We start from the raw sequence: 23249 nt of genomic DNA, 5'->3' as shown, positions 1-23249 counted from the left end.
CCCTGGCCAGGTGGCTTAGTTGGTTGGAGCATCATCCTGTACACCAAAAGACTGCGAGTTAAGATTCCTGGTCAGGGCACATGCCTAGGTGGCAGGTTCGATCCCCAGTTGGGGCATGTATAGAAGCAACTAACTGATCAATGTTTCTCTCTCACATAGATGTTTCTCTCTCTCTCTAATCAATAAAAACATATCCTCAGGTAAGGATTTAAAAAAGAAAAAGAAAAGAATGTGGGCTTTAGAACAAGGTGCCTTGGTTTGAATTTGGGATCTGCCTCTTAACTAGATGTAAGACGATGAGCAAGTTACTTAACCTTTCTGTGCCTCCTTTTGGTCACCTATAAAATGGTGAGAATCAAAGTTCTTACATCATAAGAGTGTAGTTAAGATATGGGAAGCTCCTAGCATACAGTAAGAGCCAAAGAAATATTAGCTATCATTATTTTCACCATTCATTTATTCATTCATTGGCTTCTACTCTAGTAGATACTAGGTGAACTACTGGATACAGAAACCAGTCTGCATAACTTCCATCATAAAGGGCTCTCTTCTAGAGAAGGAGACATACAAGAAAATAAATTAATATAATACAGTACGATAGGTGCTAGGTCAGAGGGATCTGTGGGGTGATGTGGGACAAAGGAGTGACTAACAGGCAGAGTAAGTCAAAAAAGCCATAAAAAAACTTTTTATCTGGCTACTCTAGATACAGAGCACTCCAAGACATCTACAGAATCTTACCAAAGTGGCCTAAAGATAGCTTGTGACCTAGACCTATGGTTTGTATCTCCGAGTTGTTTCCTCTGGCTCTCACTAGCAGCTTGTCATCTGTACCTAGAGGCAGAGATCTTTGTTTTCTAATATGATGTCAATATCAAGCCCTGAATCTTCACTGCAAAAAGAATCTGGCCCTTGAGCCTAGGCCTAATGTGATAGGCCCACTAGGCTACCTGGCAAAAACCAGGTCTAGATGGCTGCAGAGAATCTAGGCTTTGGAATTGAATAAACCAAACAACTTGTATAAATTCACACAATAGTAGAGCCAAGGACAAACTTTTGTCTTTCACATCCCTACTCCAGGCCAAGCCAGGTGCTATGTATTGAGATACAGAATCATATAAGGTAATGCCCTGAAGCAGTGTGGTGGGAAAACAGGCAGGGGAACAGATCACCGTAATTAATGTGTTAAGTGCTGCAATGAGATAAGAGTAAGAGGTTGTGGGAACACAGAAGGCGGCACCTAACCTAGCCTGTGGTTTCCTAAAGAAGGGGGTACTTAAGTTGAGTTTTAATTGTCAAGTAGGATTTAACCAACTCAACGAAGGAGGAGGGGCAGGGGGAACAATATATATGAAAACATCAAGGGATTAAAGAAAATGACATATTCTAGTAATTGCAGATAAATCAGTGCAGCTACAGAGAACTATGATGACGAGTGATAGAAAATAAGACAGTAAGTGAATCACAGAAATAAGCCTGGGCCTCCCATGCTAAACTAATCTAGCACAGTGCCTGGTATATAGAAGGCACTCAATCTTTTTTTCATGCAAGCATGTTTGCACAATTTGTAGGAGAGAAACAGAAATTTGGGAGGCAATATTATAGAGGTGAATAAGAAATGACAGAAAATCACAATATTAAAATATAAAGAAAAAAAATTTTTGAGAGAGAGAGGAATGGGTAGAGAGAGAGAGAGAGAGAGAGAAACATCAATATGTTGTTCCACTTATTCTTGTATGTGTCCTGACCAGGGATCAAACCCTCAACCTTGGTGTATTGGGACAACGTAAAGAAACTTTTAAGGTATAAAAGAAGATCACTAGATTTTTATTTATATGAACATGTTGATCTTTTTTTCCCAACTGAGGTAATTCATTCTGAGATTACAAATGGACATTTAATTTCAATGTGCCTGACTAACATCTCAGAAATAAATATGAAGAAAAAAAATCAATGGCACTTTTTGCAATAATTTCTCTTGTCAGCAACTACTGAGCTTTCAGTGCCTTATTTTGCTGAGTCCCAAATGAGACAGCAATTGTGATTTAAGCTTATTACAAGTTCTACACTAACCCAAGTGTTACCTGAACAACAGGAAAGCCAGTATTTATCTTCTCAAAATAACATATAATTACTATATTGTGATTACACTAGAATTTGCTTCCAACATCTTTAGCAATATCTTTATTTGTGCAGGTTCCATTTAAGAATATTTCTCCCACTGAGAAATTTGGTGTCCTAGCATATTTGTTTCACTATTTAAAAAAAAAAAAGGAAGTCACTGAAAAATGTAAGCAGAGACCTAGTCACGTATTTACTTTAGAAAAATCTCTCTGGAACCAATGAAAGGATAGACCTCAGTAAAGCCAGATTGGGCCAAGAAGAACACTATGAAAGCAACCAAGCAAAAGATGATTAAACTGAGATTCTACTTCAGGCCAAGATGAAGTAACAAGAATGGAATTTACCCTCCCCCTCCTGAAACAGCTAAAAAAAGGGGGCAAAACATATAAAACAATGATTTTCAGGACACTGGAGATCAGCCTACAATGGACAGTGATCTTTGAGAGATAGGATAGTAAACAAATAAGGCAAGTCATACAAGCGACTTGAGAGAAAAGAAATGGACATTCACTTTTGTACAGTTCTTATACTATGAAACAAGGCATAATAATATCTCTTAAAAGTAGACTGTGGTAAGTTAAAGATGCAAATTTTATCTCTTAAAGCAATCAGTAAAATAATAAAACAAAGAGTTAAGCCAACAGAGAAGATAAAATGGAAACATAAAAAAATACTCCCTTATTTTGGACCAGACATACACCAAAAGAAGGCCAAAAAAAGAGGAAAGGGGGGAAAACAGAAAAATAGCAAGATAATGGACTTAAATCTAACAACTGAGCTGAATGAAAATGAAAACAAAACATATCATCTAACATAGTGAAGAGCCTATACTAGATGGATCTAAGATATCAGATAGATTTCAGAGGTATGCATTTACAGAGCAACAATAATCCCTTAAATTGGAACACATCATTAAGGAATACTGTTACTGAAGACTATATCAGACAATGAGAATAAGCATTTACCACCAGTTGTGTTTTCATTTTAGGTATTTTTACTCTAAATTAAAAATCAGTTTTAAAAAAGCAAAAAAACACAACATACCAGAATTTGTGAAATGCTGCTAAAACAGTATTTAGGGGAAATTTATAGCACTAAATGCCTATATTAGAAAAAGAATGGTCTCAAATTAGTGACCTTAGCTTTCACCTTGACAAACTAGGAAAGAACAAATTAAACCCAAAGTAAACAGAAGAAAAAAAGATTAAAATCAAAGTAAAAAATCAATGAAATAGACAACAATAGAGAAAATCCTTGACAGCAAACACTGGTTCTTTGATAACATTAATAAAATTAATAAACATCTAACAAGACTGATCAGTAAAAAAAAAGAAGACACAAATTACCAAAAGGAATGAAATCATTACAGATTTAAAATATATTAAAAGCATAATAAAGGAATGTTATGAACAAACAGATGCCAGTAAATTTGACAGCTTAATGAAATGTAGAAATTCCTTGACAATGCAAACTACAAAAGCTCATTCAAGAAGTAAATAACCTGAATAGCCATATACCTATTAAAGAAATTGACACTGTCATTAAAAACCTTCCCACAAAGAAAACTCTAATCTCATATGTCTTTACTGGTAAATTCTAGCAAATATTTAAGGCAAAAATAATACCAATTCTATATGAATTCTTCTGAAAACTGAAGAATACTTCCCAGTTCATTCTCTGAAGCAGCCAGCATTATCTTGATACCAAAAACAAAGATATCACAGGTAAAGAAAACTACAAACTAACATTCCACATTAATAAAGAAGAAAAAATTCAAAACAAAATTTTAGCAAATAGAAGGACAACGCATCATGAGCAAGTGGGGTTTATCACAGGAATGCAGGGTTGGTTTAACATTCAAATAATTAATCAATGTAATTCACCATGTTAACAAAAGAAAATAGAAAAACCAGGCAATCATCTCAATAGACATGGAATACTCATTTGATAAAGTCCAACATCCATTCTGAAAAAAAGCTCTCAGCAAACCAGGAATAGAAAGTAGCTTCCTCACCTCTGGCCCAGGGGCTCAGTTGGTTAGAGTGTCGTCTGGTACACCAAAATGTTGCAGGTTTGATTCCTGGTCAGGGCATACACCTAGGTTGCGTGTGGGTTTGATCCCCAGTTGGGGCGCATATGGGAGGCAACTGATCGATTGATGCTTCTCTCTCACACAGATGTTTCTCTCTCTGAGTCTCTCTCTCTCTCCCCCCCCTTTCTTTCTCTCTCTCTAAAATCAATTAAAGAAAATATACCCTCAGGTGAGGATTTTTAAAAAATTAAGTAGCTTCCTCAAGCTAATAAAGAATTTAAAAAAAACAACCACCACACAGCTAATGTTATATTTAATGGTGAAAAACTGAATACTTTCCCTCTAGATCAGAAACAAGATAAAGATGTCTGCTCTCATCACTTCTCTTCAACACTGTACTGAAGATACTAACCAGGGCAATCGGACAAGAAAAAGATTTTTAAAACAGGAATCCAGATTGGAAAAGTAGAAGTAAAATCTTTTTTTTTAATCTGTATTGTTGAAGGAATTACAGATGTCCCTTTTCCCCCCCATTGACTAGACAACATGATTGTCTAAGATGAAAATCTTATGGTACCTTACTAATAAGTGAATTTCATTATTAGCAAGGTTGCAGAATACAAGATCAATATATAAAAATCAATTATATTTCTATATATAAGCAACAATCAGGAAAAAAATTTAAATACCTTTTATATGGTAAATTTTATCTTATGCATATTTTACCATAATTTTTTAAAATACTATTTACAATAGCATAAAAACCTATGAAGTACTTAGCGATAAATCTGACAAAAGATATGAAAGACCTGTACACTATACTACAATATACTACTGAGAAAAAGTGTAACTCTTAAATAAATGGAGATATATATATATATATATATATATATATATATATATATATATATTGTTCGTGGTTCAGAAAACTCAATATTGTTAAGATATCAGTTCTCTCAAACTGATCTATAGATTGAATACAATTCCAATCAAAATCCCAAGAGGTGTTTTTTTTTGTAGAAATCAACAAGCTGATTCAAAGACAAACAGTCAAAATAACTGAAAAAGAAAAAGTTAGAGGTCTAACACTACCTGACTGAAAGAATTATTATAAGACTATTATAATCAATATGCTATTGGTTTTTACATAAAGACAGATAAATAGATCAGTAGATCAGAATAGAATCCAGAAGTAAACTCATACTTATATAGACAACTGATTTGTTGTTGTTGTTGTTGTTGTTAATCCTCACCTGAGGATATTTTTTCCATTGATTTTTAGAGGTAGAGGGAGGGAGGGAGGGAGGGAGGGAGGGAGGGAGGGAGGGAGGGAGGGAGGGAGGGAGGGAGGGAGGGAGGGAGGGAGGGAAACATTGATGTAAAAGAGACCCATCAATTGGTTGCCTCTGGCAGGTGCCAGGCCCAGGGCCAGGGATCAAACCTGCAATCCAGGTACATGCCCTTGACTGGGAATTAAACCCAGAACCCTTCAGTTCATGGGCCAATGCTCTAACCACTGAGTCACACCAGCCAGGGCTAGATAACTGATTTTTGACAAAAGGTTCAAGGTAATGAATGCAGTAAAGAAAGGACAGAATTTTTGCACAAATGGTTCTAGAACAACTGGGACACTCATTAGCACAAAAAAGAACTGGGAACCATATTTAACACCATATACAAAAATTAATACAAAACAGGTCACAGACCTAAATGTAAAACCTAAAACTGCATAACTTCTAGAAGGAAACATGGGAGAAAATGTTGATGTGACCTTGAGTTAGGCAATATTTTCCTATATATGACACTAAAAGTATGATCCATAAAAGAACAACTGATAAGCTGGAGAGAAATTAAAACTTTCTAGTCATCAAAAGACACAGTTATGAGAATGATAAAACAAGAAACAGACTAAGAGAAAAATCTTTGCAAAGCATATATCTCATAAAGGATTTATATCCACAATATATAAAAACTCTCAAAACTCAACAATAAGAAAACTCAATTTAAAAAATAGACAAAAGATTTGAACAGATAATCCATCAAAGGGTATAAATGAATGGCAATTTATATACATGAAAAGATAACTAACATAATTAGTTATCAGATAAATGCAAAATAAAACCGCTATGAGATACCAGTACATTATCAGAATGGCTAAAATTAAGAAGCTGACCATACCAAGTGTTAACAAGGCTGTGGAAGAACTGAAAGTCTCATACACTGCTGGTGGGAATGTAAAATGATACAACTACTTTGGAAAACAGTTTGACAGTTTCTCAAAAACATGTAAATACCATACAATCTAGGCATCCCTCTCTTAGGTATTTACCAAAGAGGAAGGAAATATATATTTATACAAAGACTTGTACATGAATGTTCACAGAAGCTTTATTTGTAATAAACCCAAACTGGAAACAACTCAAATGTCTATCAACAGGTGAATGGATAAAAATTAATTATGGTATATCTATGCAATATAGTAATACTCAGCAATAAAAAATAAATGAACTCTTTATATATGGTAAAACATGAATGAATCCCAATATAATTATGCTGAGTGAAAGAAGCCAGATTACTTATTTATTTATTTATTTATTTATCACCCAAGGATATTTTTTCCATTGGTGTTTTTTAGAGAGTGGAAGGGAGGGAGGGAGGCAGAGAGAAAGAGAGTGAGAGAGACAGAGAGAGAGAAAAAAAAAACATAGATGTGAAAGAGACACATCGATTAGTTGCCTCCCACACACACCCCAGCCAGGGCTGAGGATCGAACCTGCCACCAGGTGTCTGCCCTTGACCGGGAATCAAACCTGGGACCCTTTAGTGCATGGGCCAATGCACTAATCAATGAGCCATACAGGCCAGGCTGAAGCCAGATTTTTTAAGCAGTCATATTATGTGATTCCATTTATATACAACTCTGTAAAATGCAAACTAACTTATAGTGTCTGAAATCAGAGCAGTAATTGTTTGGGGGGTGGGGAAGAAAGCTAAAAAAGGGCTGTGAGAAAACTTTGGTGGGTAATGAATATATTCACTATTTTGATTGTGGTGACAGTTTCACAGTTGTATATATGTATTAACACGTTTTCAATTGTACACTTTAAATATTTACACCTTATTGTACTGTCAATTACAACACAATGACTCTTTCAAAGAGATGAAGTTGAGGTAAGGCACCTCAGGAGGTGCACATAAACTGTATTAAAGAAGTAGAATCCTGAGAACTTGGTAATAGAAATAGCTGAGAGATGCTCAGTTTCCTTTATTAAATGGAAATACAAGTAAGACATTTATCCTCAAGTAGCTATCTAACATAAGTAGAAAATAGGTGAGGTAAGTGTTAAATCACTGCATTGATGCTAGTTGTTTTTATTATCAGAAAAATAATTACCTGAAAGAATGTAAGAAAAAAAAGTGAACTGTATCTTTCTCCTAGCTCCCCTCCCCTCAAATATAATAACAAATAACTAATGGCTCAGGTATTTAACTAAAGGACTTGAAGGTTCAATTAGCAAAGTAATTTTTAAATATCTAAAAGAACAGAATGAACATATCTCTCAGTGGTTTTATGTAAAAGCAAAAAGGGAATACCAACTCTTTCTGATTGATCTGACTTTTGAAATGGTTTAGACAGAAGTCTGATGCCACCTGGGTTGTCTCTCTAAAAACCTCTTGGTTCTCTAGTACTGTTCCACTGACTCCAGTGAAAAATCCTCTCCTACAAACAATAGCACAGACAGAACTAGAGATCTGTGAGCTTATTTTGTTATTTCCAAAAGCCTAGTTTTCTCATGGCAAAGCTCAGAGTTGCACTAGAATACCAGGTTCTTTTACTTTTACCTTGTTTAGAAGAATGAAGCCATGCTTTAGAGGAAAAATCTCTTAGGTCAGTGCCTCCCACAACCCCTTACTATAAAGTCACTCTCACTGTTTCCACTGGCTCAATATGCAAACAATAATTCTGTTCCCAAAGATTCTACAAAATCTACCTGGCATCCCTTCCTTTAAAGAACTACAACTCCCCCTACCTCACAGGTCAGTTTCCCTGGTGATAGGAGTATCTTTGTAATTCACAATGGGTCCCTTGGATCACACTTGTTAATGCTAATGAAATGACTCTGGATGGGTACTGGTCACCAGAAAGACCAACAAGTGACTAGAGGATTAGGGCTTTGAGCCAGGTGATATCAGCCCAACCTTCAGGGAGAAAAAGGAAACTGGAGATTGAGTTCCATCATGTGGCCAATGACTCAATCAACCATGCCTACATAAGTGAGGGGGGCTCAGCTGAGCTTTCTGGTTAGCAAACACACTAATGATTGATGGCCCAGGAGGATGATATGTTCTGATTCCACAGGGACAGGACACAGAAGCTCCACATTCAGGATCCTCGCAGACCTCACCCTACTGGTCTCTTCTTTTGGCTGGTCCTAATTTTTATCCTTTGTAGTAAAACTTTAATCATAAGTATAACACTTTCCAGAGTTCTGTGAATCGTTCAGCACAACGATTTTCAACCTTTTCATCTCATGGGACACGTAAACTAATTATTAAAATTCTGTGGCACACCAAAAAATATATGTTTTGCTGATCTGCCAAAAAAATTGGTATAATTTTGATTCATTCACACTGGATGGCTATTGTTGTGTTGGCTGTTGTCATTTTTTTATTTGACAATCTAAGGAAAAAGAGGTGGGTGCCCCTGACTAAATAGTCAGGTATTGCATGTTTTAAAAATTCTTGCAGCACACCGGTTGAAAACTACTGATTTAGCAAGTTATCAAACATGAGGGAATAGTGGAAAACTCCTAATCTTATAGCCAGTTGGTCAGAGCTCAACTGGGAACAGAGCTTGTGGCTGGATTGGTGTCTGAAGTAAGGGCAGTTTTGCTGGGGCCTGTGATGTTGTGGAGTCAGCACTGACTCTGGGTAGTTAGTAACAGAACTGCATTACATTATTTCACTTAATCACTCTCTCTGCCTCATTTTAATCATCTGTAAGTGGAGATGAGGAAATATTCTAAATACTAAATCATAGTACTTACACTTCATATGGTTTTTTGGTGAGAAATAAGTGAGTTACTATATGTAAAGTACTCAGACTAGTGTTTGGCACATACTAAACATTACATAAATATTAGAATAGTCTGTTTGGGATTTTTTGTTTTTTTTTTAATACTCACCCAAGGATATTTTTTCCATTGCTTTTCAGAGAGAGTGGAAGGGAAGGAGAGAGAGAGAGAGAGAGAGAGAGAGAGAGAGAGAGAGAGAGAGAGAGAGAGAACATCGATGTGAGAGAGACACATTGATTGGTTGCCTCCAGCTCTCTCACCAACCATGGCTGGGGATTGAGCCTGCAGCCGAGGTACAGGCCCTTGGCCAGAATCAAACCTCGGGCCCTCCAGTCCGAGGGTCGATGCTCTAACCACTAAGCAAAACCGGCTAGGGCTAGAAAAGTTTTAGAGTTGCTGTTTTTATTATTAAAGTCCAGAGCTGGCTAATGTAGAAATCACCAGGCTTTTCTGCTTAAAATTTAAGTAACACAGGGAAAAGATTGGCTCCCAACATCAGTCAAAAATCTTAACAACACTAATCACATAAATGGTACTGACATTAGCCAACTAATGTTCTGAACACAAATCAACACCACTGATATCTACATTATCTAGTGAAACTCAGACCAGCCAGTTTGAGCCAGTGCCAGAATACTGCATGCTTTTTGTAGCTCTGGAAATCATCATTCCAGAGAGATTGGGGGCTATGCTCTGAATAATGAAGCAAATTGTTGTGAGAAATAGTACACGAGAATATTTTCACTTTTAGTTTGCTAAACCACCAGGCATAACACATGGTTAGCAAATCCTAACGATATATATATATCACTTCTCAGCTTAGCTGTGAGCTACAACACTGTGCATTGTGTGGACCCTAAGAAGAAAGACTCATCTGATGTCAATCATGAGAGTAAATTTATCTGCTGAGATGGGCTCTCCATAGTCAACTGAGGGCCCAAATTTCACAAATAATGAGGCGCTAGTGGCCATTTGCAGACAGGGACTTCTCACACACTCTGTGTACGGGGAAGAACCTCAGACTGAACTCTCAGCTTCCCACACTATGCCCGGCTTGTTTACACCATCTGAGTCGACAAGTGCAGGGAAACCCTGGTTTCCTCTTTCTACCAAAGGACTGAGACTTGCCCCATCCAATCAGAACTGGACAATTTGGACACCTCATGTACATAAATGGACCTAATGGGAACTGGGGGGGGGGGGGGGGGAGGTAACTTTCACAATAAAAGGCAGCCTCCCCTTTGTCTCTGAGGAGCACAATCTAGGTTGCTACCTGAACCTCTGTCTCCCAGGCTGCAGCTTCCTTTGCTCAATTAAATGCTTTTAATTCTTTATTACAATTTTAAAGCAATTTTGGTTTACAGCTGAAATGTTTTTCTCTGCTCATCAGTAACAGAACCAACTCGTGAAAACTCACTTCATTGTCTTCCATCTTCCTGTCATTTAGAAGTGTTCCAAATAGTTGCTAAGTCCAGAAATAAAGTTCTTACTAGAAAATTGTCTTGGGCTGTTTTCTAGTATTATGATTTAGTCCCTCTGTTTCTGCCCTTTCTTGATCACTTTCCCTGCCCAGCTACTTCTGTGTGAGCCAGGAATGCTCTCCCTGCCATCTTTCATTCTAAGTTCCTACTTATGAAACCCACTCTTAAAATCCAGGCGCCATGTCCTCATGTTAGTACAGAAAAATAAGTAAATTAAAATTACATGATACTAATAGAAGATTTTTCCTGGCAATGCTAGTATAATTCCAAAGATATTTTCACTGATGGATTTCTCATCAGTAGACAGCCTAAGTTGCTAAGGAGCTATTAAAACAAAAGCCCCCATCAGGAACTCAGCTGCTAAAGATTTCCAGAAAGCTGTCTGTATAGCTAACTTATGTTTCTTCTAAACTGATAAAAACACACAGTTAACAAGAACTATCAGCCTGCCCATTCTAGTACCAGGATTAGAATCTAAGTCTTTCTGCTTCAAATTTAATACTTCCCATCTTCATTTTAGAAGATCCCTTCCAAATCTTAAATTCTATACTTCTAGGTAACAATTTAAACAAAAATAGAAACTGTCTCATTCCTACCAAAACTGGCCTTCTCTATCACCAGACCAGTGCTTTCAACCAAGATGGTATGGAAAAGCACTGGCCTAGAGAAAAGAGGTCCAGGTCTAAGTCCTGGCTCTACTATTAATTAAATGCATGACAACAAACAGTAACTTTATAAATCTAGGCCTGAGGTTCCTCATCTGCACAGCCAGGGACCCTGGAGGCCACTTATGACTAAACCTTCTTAGCATCAAGACCTATCCTAACAATAGAGAAGAGACTGCTTCCTATCTTGTTAGTATCAAAGGAAACTCTAGCCACAGATAGAGAGAGAAGGCAAAAGCCCTGTTTTTCCTTTCCCTGTCAAGTCTCACACAATTAGATATGCTCTTCCACTCAGAACTCTGAAGCAAATGTTCCAGAAAAAACGGTAGTCATAGTTTAGTAGTTTTACACTTGAAAAAGTTCTAAAGTTTTTATTTAATAAGTTCAACATGAGTCATTAGAATAATGTGACTACTGAAGGCCCCAGTATCTAATCAGATTGTACTAACAGATACACAGGGTCCAGAACTGAGAAGCTGATGGTCCTGCTCAACTCTGTGCTGATCAAACCACACCCAGGAGACTGCATCAAACTCTAGAAGCCATGATCTAAGAAAGACATTAACAACAGTGTTCACAGGCAGGAGACCAAGATGAGGAGGAGGCTGAGGAAAAGTTTTCTTCAAAGAACTAGGGCTATTTAACCTAGAAAGAGAAGACTCAGGGGAGAGACCATCTTACTTCCAATCTTTGAATCATCTAGGACTCAGCAGAGCTGGGACCAAATGGAAAGCTACAGAAGAAAGGGGCTGCCTCAACGGCCAGCAAGCTCCCTCTCTCTGGAGAGGAAGGAGCAGAAACAGAATGGAAGGGGGTAGTGAGGAGAAAGGTAGGGATAGAATGGAATTTAATTACAATTCTAGTAAAGAACAACCCCAATTCTGTTTGGAGCACCTTCCCCCAGTCCTAGCACAGTGACTATATTCATTCTTATTCAGTGACTGTATACAGAACCATTTCAATAATTTGCTCTTTACTAAGCATTTTATATTCATGTCCTTTTAAAGCCAAGTTGCTGCCCATCTTCTTCTCTCTTCTCTAAATCTGCCAGCAACTAGGATTGTCAACCAGGCTGCCTATTACCTTCCGAGGACTTCCATGCCTTCCATAGGTCCTCCACGCTGATGAGCTTATCCTCACCATGGAAGGTGCTGTGTTTCACCGTCGGGTCATGGTAATTGAGGTCTTCCCTCAGAAACTGCAAGGGAAAAGCACAAGTCACAAGAGATACCTGGGAGCCAGCCCACCAAGATCTCCATACAGGTCATTGAGCTATCCATAGCACACCCCCTATACCCTTCCATGTGCCTGTGTCCTAGTTGCCAACTAGATAGCCTTTTCTCCTTTATTATATGTTTCACTTAAAAAACAAATAAATATGAATAAGAAATTTCTTCCTTATTTTTAATTATGGAAAGATAACAAATGATAGTTAACTGGAATTTAATAAGCCAGAAGACGAAAGAAAAGGGAGGAAGAATTAACAATTTTTGAGCACTTATTTATACACTAAGCAATATTCCAAGAACTTCTACAGTATTTTCTCATCTAATCCTCACAACTAATGAATTATCATACCTACTTTACAAATGAAAACAGTAATATTCTCAAACATAATACAACTGGCCCCAAATCACATTGTTTATTTAGAGAGGTTAAATTATTTACTGTGATAGTTGTAAACTATGTTCACAATTCTCTGACAATCTTCCCACAAAAGGTGAAATCACCTCCCCTTGAGTATGGGCTGACATTAGAGATTCATCTTCTAACAGAATAATGTCGAGTGACTTCCAAGGCTAGGTTAGAAAAGTCAATACGGAGTCCACCTGGCTCTCTCCCTTTTGGGACACCTGAGCTCTCTCCCTTTTGGGAGTCCTGAGACAACATGTAAGAAGCCTGGCCACCCTGAAGCCCCCATGCTGGAGAGATCCTGCAGAAAGACTATATAGAGATAGAGAGAGATGTCAGCAACCCCAACTGACAGACTTCCAGACCAGGAGTCAGACATGTAGTGACTAAGGCTTCAGGTGATTCAGCCCCCAGCTTTTGAGTTACTTCACCTGATGGCCAAGTGGAAAGAGATGAGCTGTCCCTGCTGAATGATGCCCAGACTGCAAATACACGCCAAAATAAATGTTGCTATTTTAAGCAACTAAGTTTTGGGGAAGTTTGTTAAACAGCATTAGATAACTGAAACATTTGCTCAAGGTTATAGCTGATAAGTGATGGAGTTAGTATTCCAACTCAAGATACCTGGTTTTATAGTCCAAATTTCCCCCCTGTACTGCATATGCTGTCTTTTAATTATATGGATTTCTTTTCATAATATACTTTCACAAGAAAGAAGAAAAATAAAAGAAGTCAAAGATTTAAAAAATGTAACTGGTAATTAACTTCACAGATACTCAATCAGCCTGATCCCTAACCCCATTAGTATATATATTGAACACTGATCACTGCTTTCCAGAGCCTCAAACATCAAAAAAATGCGCAATTCTGATCACTACTCTCAAAAGAGCACATTTTAGTAGGATTTTCAGGAAATATCTTCCTATCCATCTTTCTTTATCCCAGGGTCCACGAAAGGGTCTAACCCAGAGTAATGTCAGTAAATGTTGTTGACTAAATGAAGAGATGATTGGCAGTATGGTCCCAGATTCCCTGGATCCATAAACAAGGGGCGGTTGCCTCCCCTGTGTTTTGCAGACATTGAGACAGCTGGGCTTAATGACCCAGGAGAGAAGCTGAGTCCACATTGGAGCATTCTCAACCTAGTCAGAGTACAGGCTGCTATGAACACAGAACTATAATGTAGCATTGTCTAAAAAAACTTTCTACAATGATGGACATGTTCAGTATCTGTCCTGTCCAAACAGTTGCCAGTAGGTATGATGTGGCTACTGAGCACTCATAATGTGGCTTGTATGACTAAAGAACTGAAAATTCTAAAACATTAATTTAGATTTAAATGGCTACATGTTAGAGAGCGGCACTAATATATTCTACCACCTGGGGTATAGGTATGGTCAGCTATACCCCCATGGGGGCTAGAATGATGTAGGGAAGTCAAGACCTCTGGTTAGATGAGACCGTGAAAGACTGTGAAAGTGGTGCTCACATACATAGGTTCAACAGTTCTTTGTGCCCTCTGGCCACAACTAAATTCAAGTCCCTCTGACGTGGGAGGGCTCTTCAGCTCCCTAACTCTCATTTAAAATTGTTGAATCTACTTTTTAATAAAGATTAAGTAGGTGACATGATGAACATCCCAGAGCAAGGAGATTTTTGTCAATTCTTAGAAAAATAAACTGAGTAAAGTACTTTTGACTTTTTAACAGTCAGCTTTTAGGCCATTTGACATTCAATTTACTATATACTATAAGTTGTGAACCTTAACCCTTTTCCCCCAAGTTACTACCCAGTTATTATAACCCCATTCATTAAGTTATCTATCTTTCATTCCTTTTGGGAAAACATGACTTAATAATAAATTAAGTCCTGCCCAGCTAGTATGGCTAAGTGGTTGAGTGTCGACCCAAGAACCAGGAGTTCACAGTTTGATTCCCATTCAGGGCACATGCCTGGGTCTTGCGTTTGATCCCCAGTGCAGGAGGCAGCCAATCAATGACTCTCTCATCATTGATGTTTCTATCTCTCTCTCCCTCTCCCTTCCTCTCTCTGAAATCAATAACAAACATATTTAAAATAATAATGATAATAATAAAGTCCTTATACATAGTGGGATATATTTCTAGGTTCTCCATTTTTTTTACTAAACCATATTCCTATTTTTGTGCTAGCACTTGACTATTTTATTATATTTTTTATTTTACTTTATACTTTAAAAAAAATTTTTTTTCTAATGTGTGGACCCTCTCCTTCCATGGCTCTTCAATTTCAATTTTGTTAATTTTATTGAGAGTCTAATTGCTCTCACTGGGGCCCTAAGTGATGGCATCACTAGACCTTAAACACAGACACTGAGACTTCTCAGGGAAGACACAGTCACAGGCAGTCTGAGACAGCCAGTTGGGGACATAAATTCATTCATTTATTCAACAAATATAAGATTTTTATATTTGCCAGGCATAGTTCAAAGCATTAGAAATGCAGTAAGTAGTAAATATCACATACAAATCTTTGTCTTCATTGAGCTAATATAAGAGTGAAATGCTCACTCTCTCTCTGACTCCAGCTTGTTCAAGCCTGCTTTTGCTCCCAAGGCCTTCAGGCTAATAGTTCCTGCTTCAGGCATACTAATCATTAGAGGAATTCTGCTTGGGCCTTGACTTTTTACAAAAACAACCCCTCCCATTTTCCCTTCTCTTGATATAAAAGAAGCCTGAACTCTGTACTTTCTTAAGATGGATTTGAGGATTAGGACTCCTATCTTCTCAATGGTGCATTCTCAATCAACAAACCTCTCCTTACTCCAAGCTCTGACACTTTGAATTTTGGCCTTTTGAAGCACTGAGCACATGAACTTTGGACCAGTAACACTAACATCCTATTTGGGTGAAAGAGAAAATAATTTCTCTAAAGCAGGAAAAAAGAATAGGGAATGCCAAGAGTAGTGGTATTAGTGGTTTGTCATTTTAATTAGAGGAGTCAAGGAAGGTCTCATTAAGAAGGTGACTTTTAAGCAAATATCTGAATGAGATGTTGGAGAAAAGCAGGCCGAATAACTGGAAGAAGAGTTTCCCAAGAATAGGAATAGCAAATGCAAAGGCCTAGAGACAAGGGGATACTTGGTATGTTCAATGAATAGCCAGGAGACCAGTGTGGCCGAAGAGAAATGAAAATAGGTTGTGACTATAGGAGAGAAACTCAGGGAAGCAACAGGGGTCCAGATCACAAAGGCCCCTGTAGGCCATATAAGGGCTTTGACTTTCACTCTGAGATGGAAGCTGTTGGAAGAATTTGAATAGTGGTGCAATAAGACCACATTTACATTTTTTAAATGATTTATCTGAATGCTGTGCTGAAAAGCAGACAATAGGAGGGCAAGGGCAGTCGCACGCAAACCAGTCAGGTGGCGATTACAATAATCTAGGTATGAGCCAGTGGTGGCTTGAAACAAGGCAGTAGTGTGAGGGTAATGAGAATTTGTCAGGTTTAGCATATATTTTAAAGAGATCAAATCTGTAATCCTCAAAATTTTTAGTTTTGATTCACCAGGTCCTTTAAGGTATACCCTTCTTTTGTCCTCTTAGGCTCTAACCCAGACCCTCTTAATCTAAGATAAAGAAACATATATCATATGCAGGCCTTAGGAGCAGAAATGCCAAAATCTCCAAGGAATGGTATTTTCTGCCATTACCAGCTAACTCCAAGAATCATCTGAGACATACTAGCTGCTCATAGAGAACCAAAAAGAAACAGACTACTGTTTATAGCTAAGTCTGAACACTAAGGTATATGGAGAGCAGAGAAGCTCATGGGAAGAAAGTGCAAGGAGGATCTGCACAGGGGTCTGCATATAGGCTCTATTGGTGCTACAAAGCATGCAAAGGAGTGTGGGGTCATAAAACAAGGCCAGCAGGAAGAGGGTGCCAAATGCAGAGTACGGGCTGATGGAAACTCTACCTGAAGGAAGGGTCTGATCCTGAATGGAACCTCTTTAGAGAACAAAGTGATGCTGCAACAATCAAGACTTAAGAATAGGAAAGGCAATGTACTATAAATATAGAGTTCAGAACCTACAGAAACAGACCCCTTACTTCCTGTGTGACTTGGGGGAAGCTATTTAGCCTCTCTGGGCCTGTTTTCCCCTCAAAATGAGAGCTAACTATCCTTGTCATCTGAGTGTGAGAAGGGTTAAATGGAACCTGTTTATAGAAGTCATAAACTGCCTTTGCATGTATTTTTTAATGGCCTGCAGAGTATTTTATAAATTGAACCTATTTAAAAATCAAAAACTTTACCGAAAAAAAGTCCTGCTTTTTGGACTATCATTTAAAAAACAAAATAAAAATAAAAATATCTAAGAGCACTGAGCTCCTGTGACAACTTTAGAATTTTTTATAGGAAAGGCTTATGGGCAGCAATTTGATTAGAAGGGAGGGTGGTGGCTAACGGACTTGTCATGAAGTTGTGTTTGCATAGCAAACACATTGTTTTTATATAGATTGTTCATTACAAATTAATTTTAAAATGCAATGTTTTATGAAGATGTTTTTACTCACATTTTACTTAAAATTAAGGAAAAAATCAATTGTCCATATCAAAAAATATTATATATATGCTGTAATTTGGGGCAGATTGGATGTGGGGGAGTTAGTTGGTATTGAGATAATGAGGGCTTCAAGACCCTTTCCCTTGGCACCACTCCTGCGTTCACATATCTTCCTGGTGACAGTTGGCCAGAGCTAGCAGCAGCTGTCCCCTTCTACAAGCCCCTCAGAGGCACAGAGCTTGTTACTCCTCATGTACACAAAAGTACTCTGTAAGTTTAAAAGCACAACAAGAATGTTAGTTGTGATTATTATTGTAGAAGGGTGAGATAAGGATATGAAAGTAAGAGAAAAAGCTTCTTGATCAAAGGTGACTCTTCTGTGTTCTCACAGCCCCTGTGTATAGCCTTGTTAGTCTTGTTACTTGTCTACCTCCCTTACCAAGCTATACACCTCTGATAGAAGGTCCCAGTTACCCAGCCATAAACATAGCATACAGAATGTGTGCTGAACTAGAACTCCGATGTTCAGTATACCTGAGGTGGGCATTACCACCGTATTACTCTGAACACTGTCCTACATCCAGCTAATAGCTAAAGTCTGATTTAAGACAAAGTTTTAAGGCAACAAAAAGCAAAAACAAAACAAAACAAAACAGGCAACTTTTGGCTCCACAAGGATTTACTATTTCAGATTCAGAACAAGCGTCTCTTCTCTCAGGGAGGTCTAAGGAGGCTCCCTAAAAGCCTTGCCTTACCATGGGGAATGCAGCATTGGCTAGAGCTTCAGCTTAATAGCTTTCTGAAGAGCCAAGGGACCAGCTGTCACTAGGTATATTTAGCTCTGTGAGCTCAGAAAAGTGATCTTCCTGGTGATGGCACAAAGCATTCAATCCCATCCCAAGTGTTAAGCAGTAGTGAAGTGTGGGTAACAGCAGAGAAGAGGGGAGACATCTCTCTAGAGTCTCCACAAAATAGGCCCAGCCAGCTCCATCAGTGAACAGAATTCACTGATGTAAAGCCAGAAGCAACATATCTTTGGGTACAGGAATCTGGGCAGGTCTCTTGGGTTCTTAGAACCAATTACTCCTCCCTCCCCTTCCCCACTTTGTTTTCCACTGCTCACCTTCCATGTATCCCAAATCAAACCTCACCACTTCCACTCCCACTTCCCCACACATGCAATATTTAGAACCCATAAGACATATGCCCCAGACCTGAGAAGTTTCCTGACTCATATTCACCTCTTGAACATCTAGCAAGAACACACATTTTAGCTACAACAGCTCTGAATGTCATCTATAGACAGCGCTGGGACATGGATGTCTCAGAGGTTAATCTGTCTCCAGTGAGATCAGAAGCTATCGCTTAAGGGCAGGGAAAAGACAGTTATTTCTCACCTTGGTATGGTCTCACTTCTGCCATTCTATCACCAGAATGACCTTTGTAAAGTACAAATCTAACTATACCAAAGCAACTACTTAAAATCTCATGGCTCCCCGTCACCTACAGGATAAAGCCTTATCTTCTTGGCCTTGCATTCAAGGCCTTTAACAATCTTACCCATAAACTAACTTCTCAGTCAACTTCCTGGTCACTTTCCCTCCCTACCAGATACCTACACTCCAGGCCAGGGGTCAGGAAACTATAGCAATGGGCCAAATCCAGCTCGCTGCTTATTTTTATAAATAAAGTTTTATTAGAATACAGCAACACTTGTTCATTTGTATATAGTCTATAGCTGCTTTTGTGCTACAAAGGCAGAGCTGAGTTGTTCTGTCAGGGAGTGTATGGCCAGCAAAGACTAACTATTGACTGTCTGGCTCTTTATAGAAAAAGTCTGCCAATGTTTGCTCTGGACACATCAAGCCACTTCAGAGTGGCTTGAACAAACTATGCGCACTTATACCTCTAAACTTTTACACAAGGTGCTCCATTTTAAATGTTTTCTCTGTCTCTTTACCTGCTAAAGAAAAAGTCACTAGCTCTGTGAAGTTTTGCAGACCTCTCCCAGAGAAGTAAACTGTGCTATCCTATTTGTTCTATTTCAGGTATACATCTATGGCAATACTTATCCCATCATACTATAACTACTATTTAATTATACCCCTCTTACTTTTCCTAAGCAACTCAAATATGGGAAGCACTTTATTTGTCATTTATCTCTTTACCCAGCATCTTGCATATTCTCTGGGACACCCAAATGAATAATTAATTTAGCTCCATAAACTCACCTGACCTCCAAGCATAGGGCCTGGCACAGAGTAGGGCATATGGTTATTAAATAACTAAGTGAATGTCTCTCACTTGAGCTTGCCCTACAACACCCAGCAGAGTGCTTACAACAGCTAATCAATGCATATTCTGTTACTACACAGAAGGAAGAAAAAAATTCCCAAATATTCAGCCAGTCTAAAACAAAGTCAGCTAGAGCTGGAGGGTTACACTGGCTTGGATTCTGTGTAGCATGAAGGTTCAGAGTTTGGTTCGCGAGCCAAGCTGCTTGGGTTTGAATTCTGGTTCCACCAGTTACTTTCAGTATATCATGCACATCATTTATAAAATGGAGATAACAGTACATAATATAAAACTTCATAATACCCTCATGTTGAGGGTATTAAAAATGAGCTAATTTACCCAAAGAACTTGGAATAGTGCCTGGCACAAAATAAGCTCTCCTACATGTAAATTAAGTTTTCCTAAATATTAATAGATTTTATATACTATAAGAGAAATTAAAAAATACTAAGAATGTATAATCCTGGAACCCACTATTACAGCGATACTGATCTCTTGTATGTGAAGGAAACTAATCCATAGAGGAGGTAGAGGACAAATATTTCCTGTTTGCTATATAAAAGCCATGTACCAAGAGATCAGCAATAGAGATAATTAAGACAAGGTACTGTAACCTACTGACCTCTACTGATCTTTCTGTTCTACTCTCTGATTTTTACTTTAAAAGCTTTAACTCCATTTAAAATAGAAATTTCACAAGCTTATAAAGACCCTCTACAGGCTGCCCCTACCTGCCTTCTTTGCCACATTAGCCGCCACTTCCTCCCATCCTCAATTAATTAATTACTTGAAATTTGCTGAAAGCACCTGGCTCTTCACCAGTCTAATGTCTTTGCACATGCTTTTCCCTCTCCTTCACCTGATCACTCCTAGTCATCTCTTCAGGCCCAGATTACATGTCAGCAACTCAGTATATGGGTAAAGCTCAGGTCTTCCTCTTCTGTGTCTCCATCACAGTATTCACTTCTACTATGGTATCCTTATCTGTTCACATGGCTGTTTCCACCACTAAAAGAACTTCTTCCAAGGTAGCAACATCACCTTTCCTCTTATCGTTATGTATTCAGCACCCAGCACATATACAGATACAGAGAATCCCTCTGAGGTTGATGATAAAAGCTCAGTCCTTGTCATGGAATCATCCTTGACATCCTCAGACTATGACATTGAGCACATAATACAGGTCAAATCCTAGAGGAATCATCTGAGTTTGGAGCTTGCTAGGTACCTGGTCAGAATGGCAAAGTCTGGGAAACTCTGACATCTCCAGTCTTGCAAACTATCAGGAACAAAGTACCCAAGCCAGCCAAGGACTACTACTGGCTGGGGAATCTTTCTTTGTCTTATAAAAGAAGGATAAGAGGTTGGTGAGAAGGGTGTGAGCATGGAGCCAGGCAGGGGAGGGGGAGAGGTAGAAGGAGAAGGAGTGAGGTGAGCTGAGGCAGACAGAGACCTAGGGTCTTCCTACCTCCCCCCACCCCCACCTACTATGGTGCCCACCAAGAGGCACCTAGCTCACTGGCTGCCTGTCCCAGCCAGCCCACCGATTCCAGCCTTGCCTCTGGCTAAGACCTCACCAAAATTCTGTCTCAAATGGGAAACACCATGGAAACCATGATGTTCATGTTTCACAGATTTGCTAGGGCTAAAGCTATTTAATAAAGGAGGGCCTGAGAGTATTCATGGAAAAGAAGTTCTTTGGGGTTTTAGAAAATCAAAAAGATCCTCTAGCTGTGGACAAAACAATGAAGGACCTTCAGACCAGTGCTGAGATGGCAGAGTAGGCTTCCAGAGCTTCTTTTCGCTAATTGCTGGGCTCACCATTGCATGCAATATCTATTTTACAGTACACGTGAAGCAGAAGGGAAAGAAGTAGGCAGCACTGAGCAATTACTCCTTGCCTGATAAGAGTTTTCTGAATGGGTCAACTTAAGGAATTGCTCCGCCCCATAGCTTCCCCCTGTATAAGGATTTCACAAACAGATTGGGACACTTAGAAAAGGTACAAATAAAATTCCACCCCCATTTGACAAGAGAAAGAAAAGCCAATTAAAGCCAGATAAGCTTTTGATTTTTATATTGCTTGCATCCTCTTGCCCTCAATAAACAAATTTATTTTTTAGTTGCAAAAAAAGGAAAACATAGAAATAGATAATACTTCCAGAGAAAGAAGGGATTATCTTCTTAATTTGAGGTCAATACTGCCACATTTACATAGGATAAATACAAAGCACTAGACAGAATGCATTCCGGGTAAGGACGTTTTTAAAAATGATGAGTTGGAGTAGACTTCTAGCTTGACTGTGTGAGAAGCTCCATGGACCCACTATTTAGTGAAACTGGGAAAAATTATTTTTTAAAGCAACCATTTAAAGTCTGTGGAAATGGGCCCTGGCCAGTATGGGTCAGTTAGTTGAGCAAAATCCCCATGCACAGAAAGGTCACTGGTTTGATTCCTGGTCAGGGCACATGCCCAGGTTGCAGGCTGGATCCCTCTCAGCGTGTGAGAGGCAGTCAATCTCTCTTTCTCTCTCTCCCTTCTTCTCTCCCTAAAAATCAATAAAAATCTATTTAAAAATAAATAAAGTTTATGAAAATGGTTCTAAGGGCACACAGCAAATGAAGAAACATCTGCTCAAGAAGATTTACTAAAATTCAGTAAGAACAGTCAGAGTCTGTAGTATTTGAACTATCACCTACTCTCTCTCCCTCCTTCTTCCAAATCAGTAAGACAGAAATTCCACACCAGACTGGTGCAGCCAAAAACACAGGGCTCCCTTTCCACCAAGTTCCCAATTGGAGGCTATCTGCCTGCAAAACATTTCTCATCCTGCCTCCAGTTACCTGTTGCTAAGGCTAAGTTCTAGATGAGTCCAGCCAAGAAGTAGGCCTCCTTTCTTCCACCTATCTCCCACTCACAGAACGAGTGTGGGCCCTGTTTGCCATTGCCCTTGCTTATAAAAAAGCAATTATACTCTGGGAGAAGCAAGTCAAGAAGATCTGAGGCCACTGCCACCTCTTCACAAGAGTGCTCAGCAACTAAAGTGAGAGTGTCACTCAAAAGGAAGATCATCGTTGTCCCCACCTCCAGCTCCAGAACCACAGCTCAGAAATTTTGCCTGTAAAACAGACAGCTTTGAATCTCTTCCCAAAGGAAATAATTTTATTTGCCACAAAGTGTCAAGAAGTTCAAGACTAAGGATGCTTTCAAAAACAGTGAAAGTTGTAGTGAAAGGATTTGGCAGAAGATTGATGGACTAATTGGAGGTATAGGCTAAAATGCAGGTTGGAGAATTTTCTGGTGAGAACAGGGAAAAAGACAGCTGGCAAATCTCAAACATGGATGTCAGGAACCATTCTTTCAAAGGAACCCTAACATGATTGATTCAGTTTGTGGGG

At 38.7% G+C, this 23249-nt stretch overlaps 1 protein-coding gene and 1 pseudogene across 8 annotated transcripts in view; one reads left to right on the top strand and one right to left on the bottom strand.

The window, feature by feature from the left end:
- STIM1 (stromal interaction molecule 1) overlaps positions 1 to 23249 on the bottom strand; it is a 173732-nt gene that overhangs the window by 39798 nt on the left and 110685 nt on the right. For all 7 annotated transcript variants that reach the window (XM_081152823.1, XM_081152824.1, XM_081152825.1 and 4 more), the window contains exon 3: positions 12461 to 12575. In XM_081152823.1, coding sequence (XP_081008949.1) covers positions 12461 to 12575 — 115 coding nt within the window. The remainder of the gene's footprint in view (positions 1 to 12460; positions 12576 to 23249) is intronic.
- Positions 21456 to 21726, top strand: LOC308565099 (protein S100-A10 pseudogene; annotated as a pseudogene). Its single transcript has one exon. The product of its transcript is annotated as a protein S100-A10 pseudogene (transcript).

This window comes from Miniopterus schreibersii, assembly GCF_964146895.1.
Source record: "Miniopterus schreibersii genome assembly, chromosome: 12".
Lineage (NCBI taxonomy): Eukaryota > Metazoa > Chordata > Mammalia > Chiroptera > Miniopteridae > Miniopterus > Miniopterus schreibersii.
This window is presented reverse-complemented; position numbering and strand designations above follow the sequence as displayed.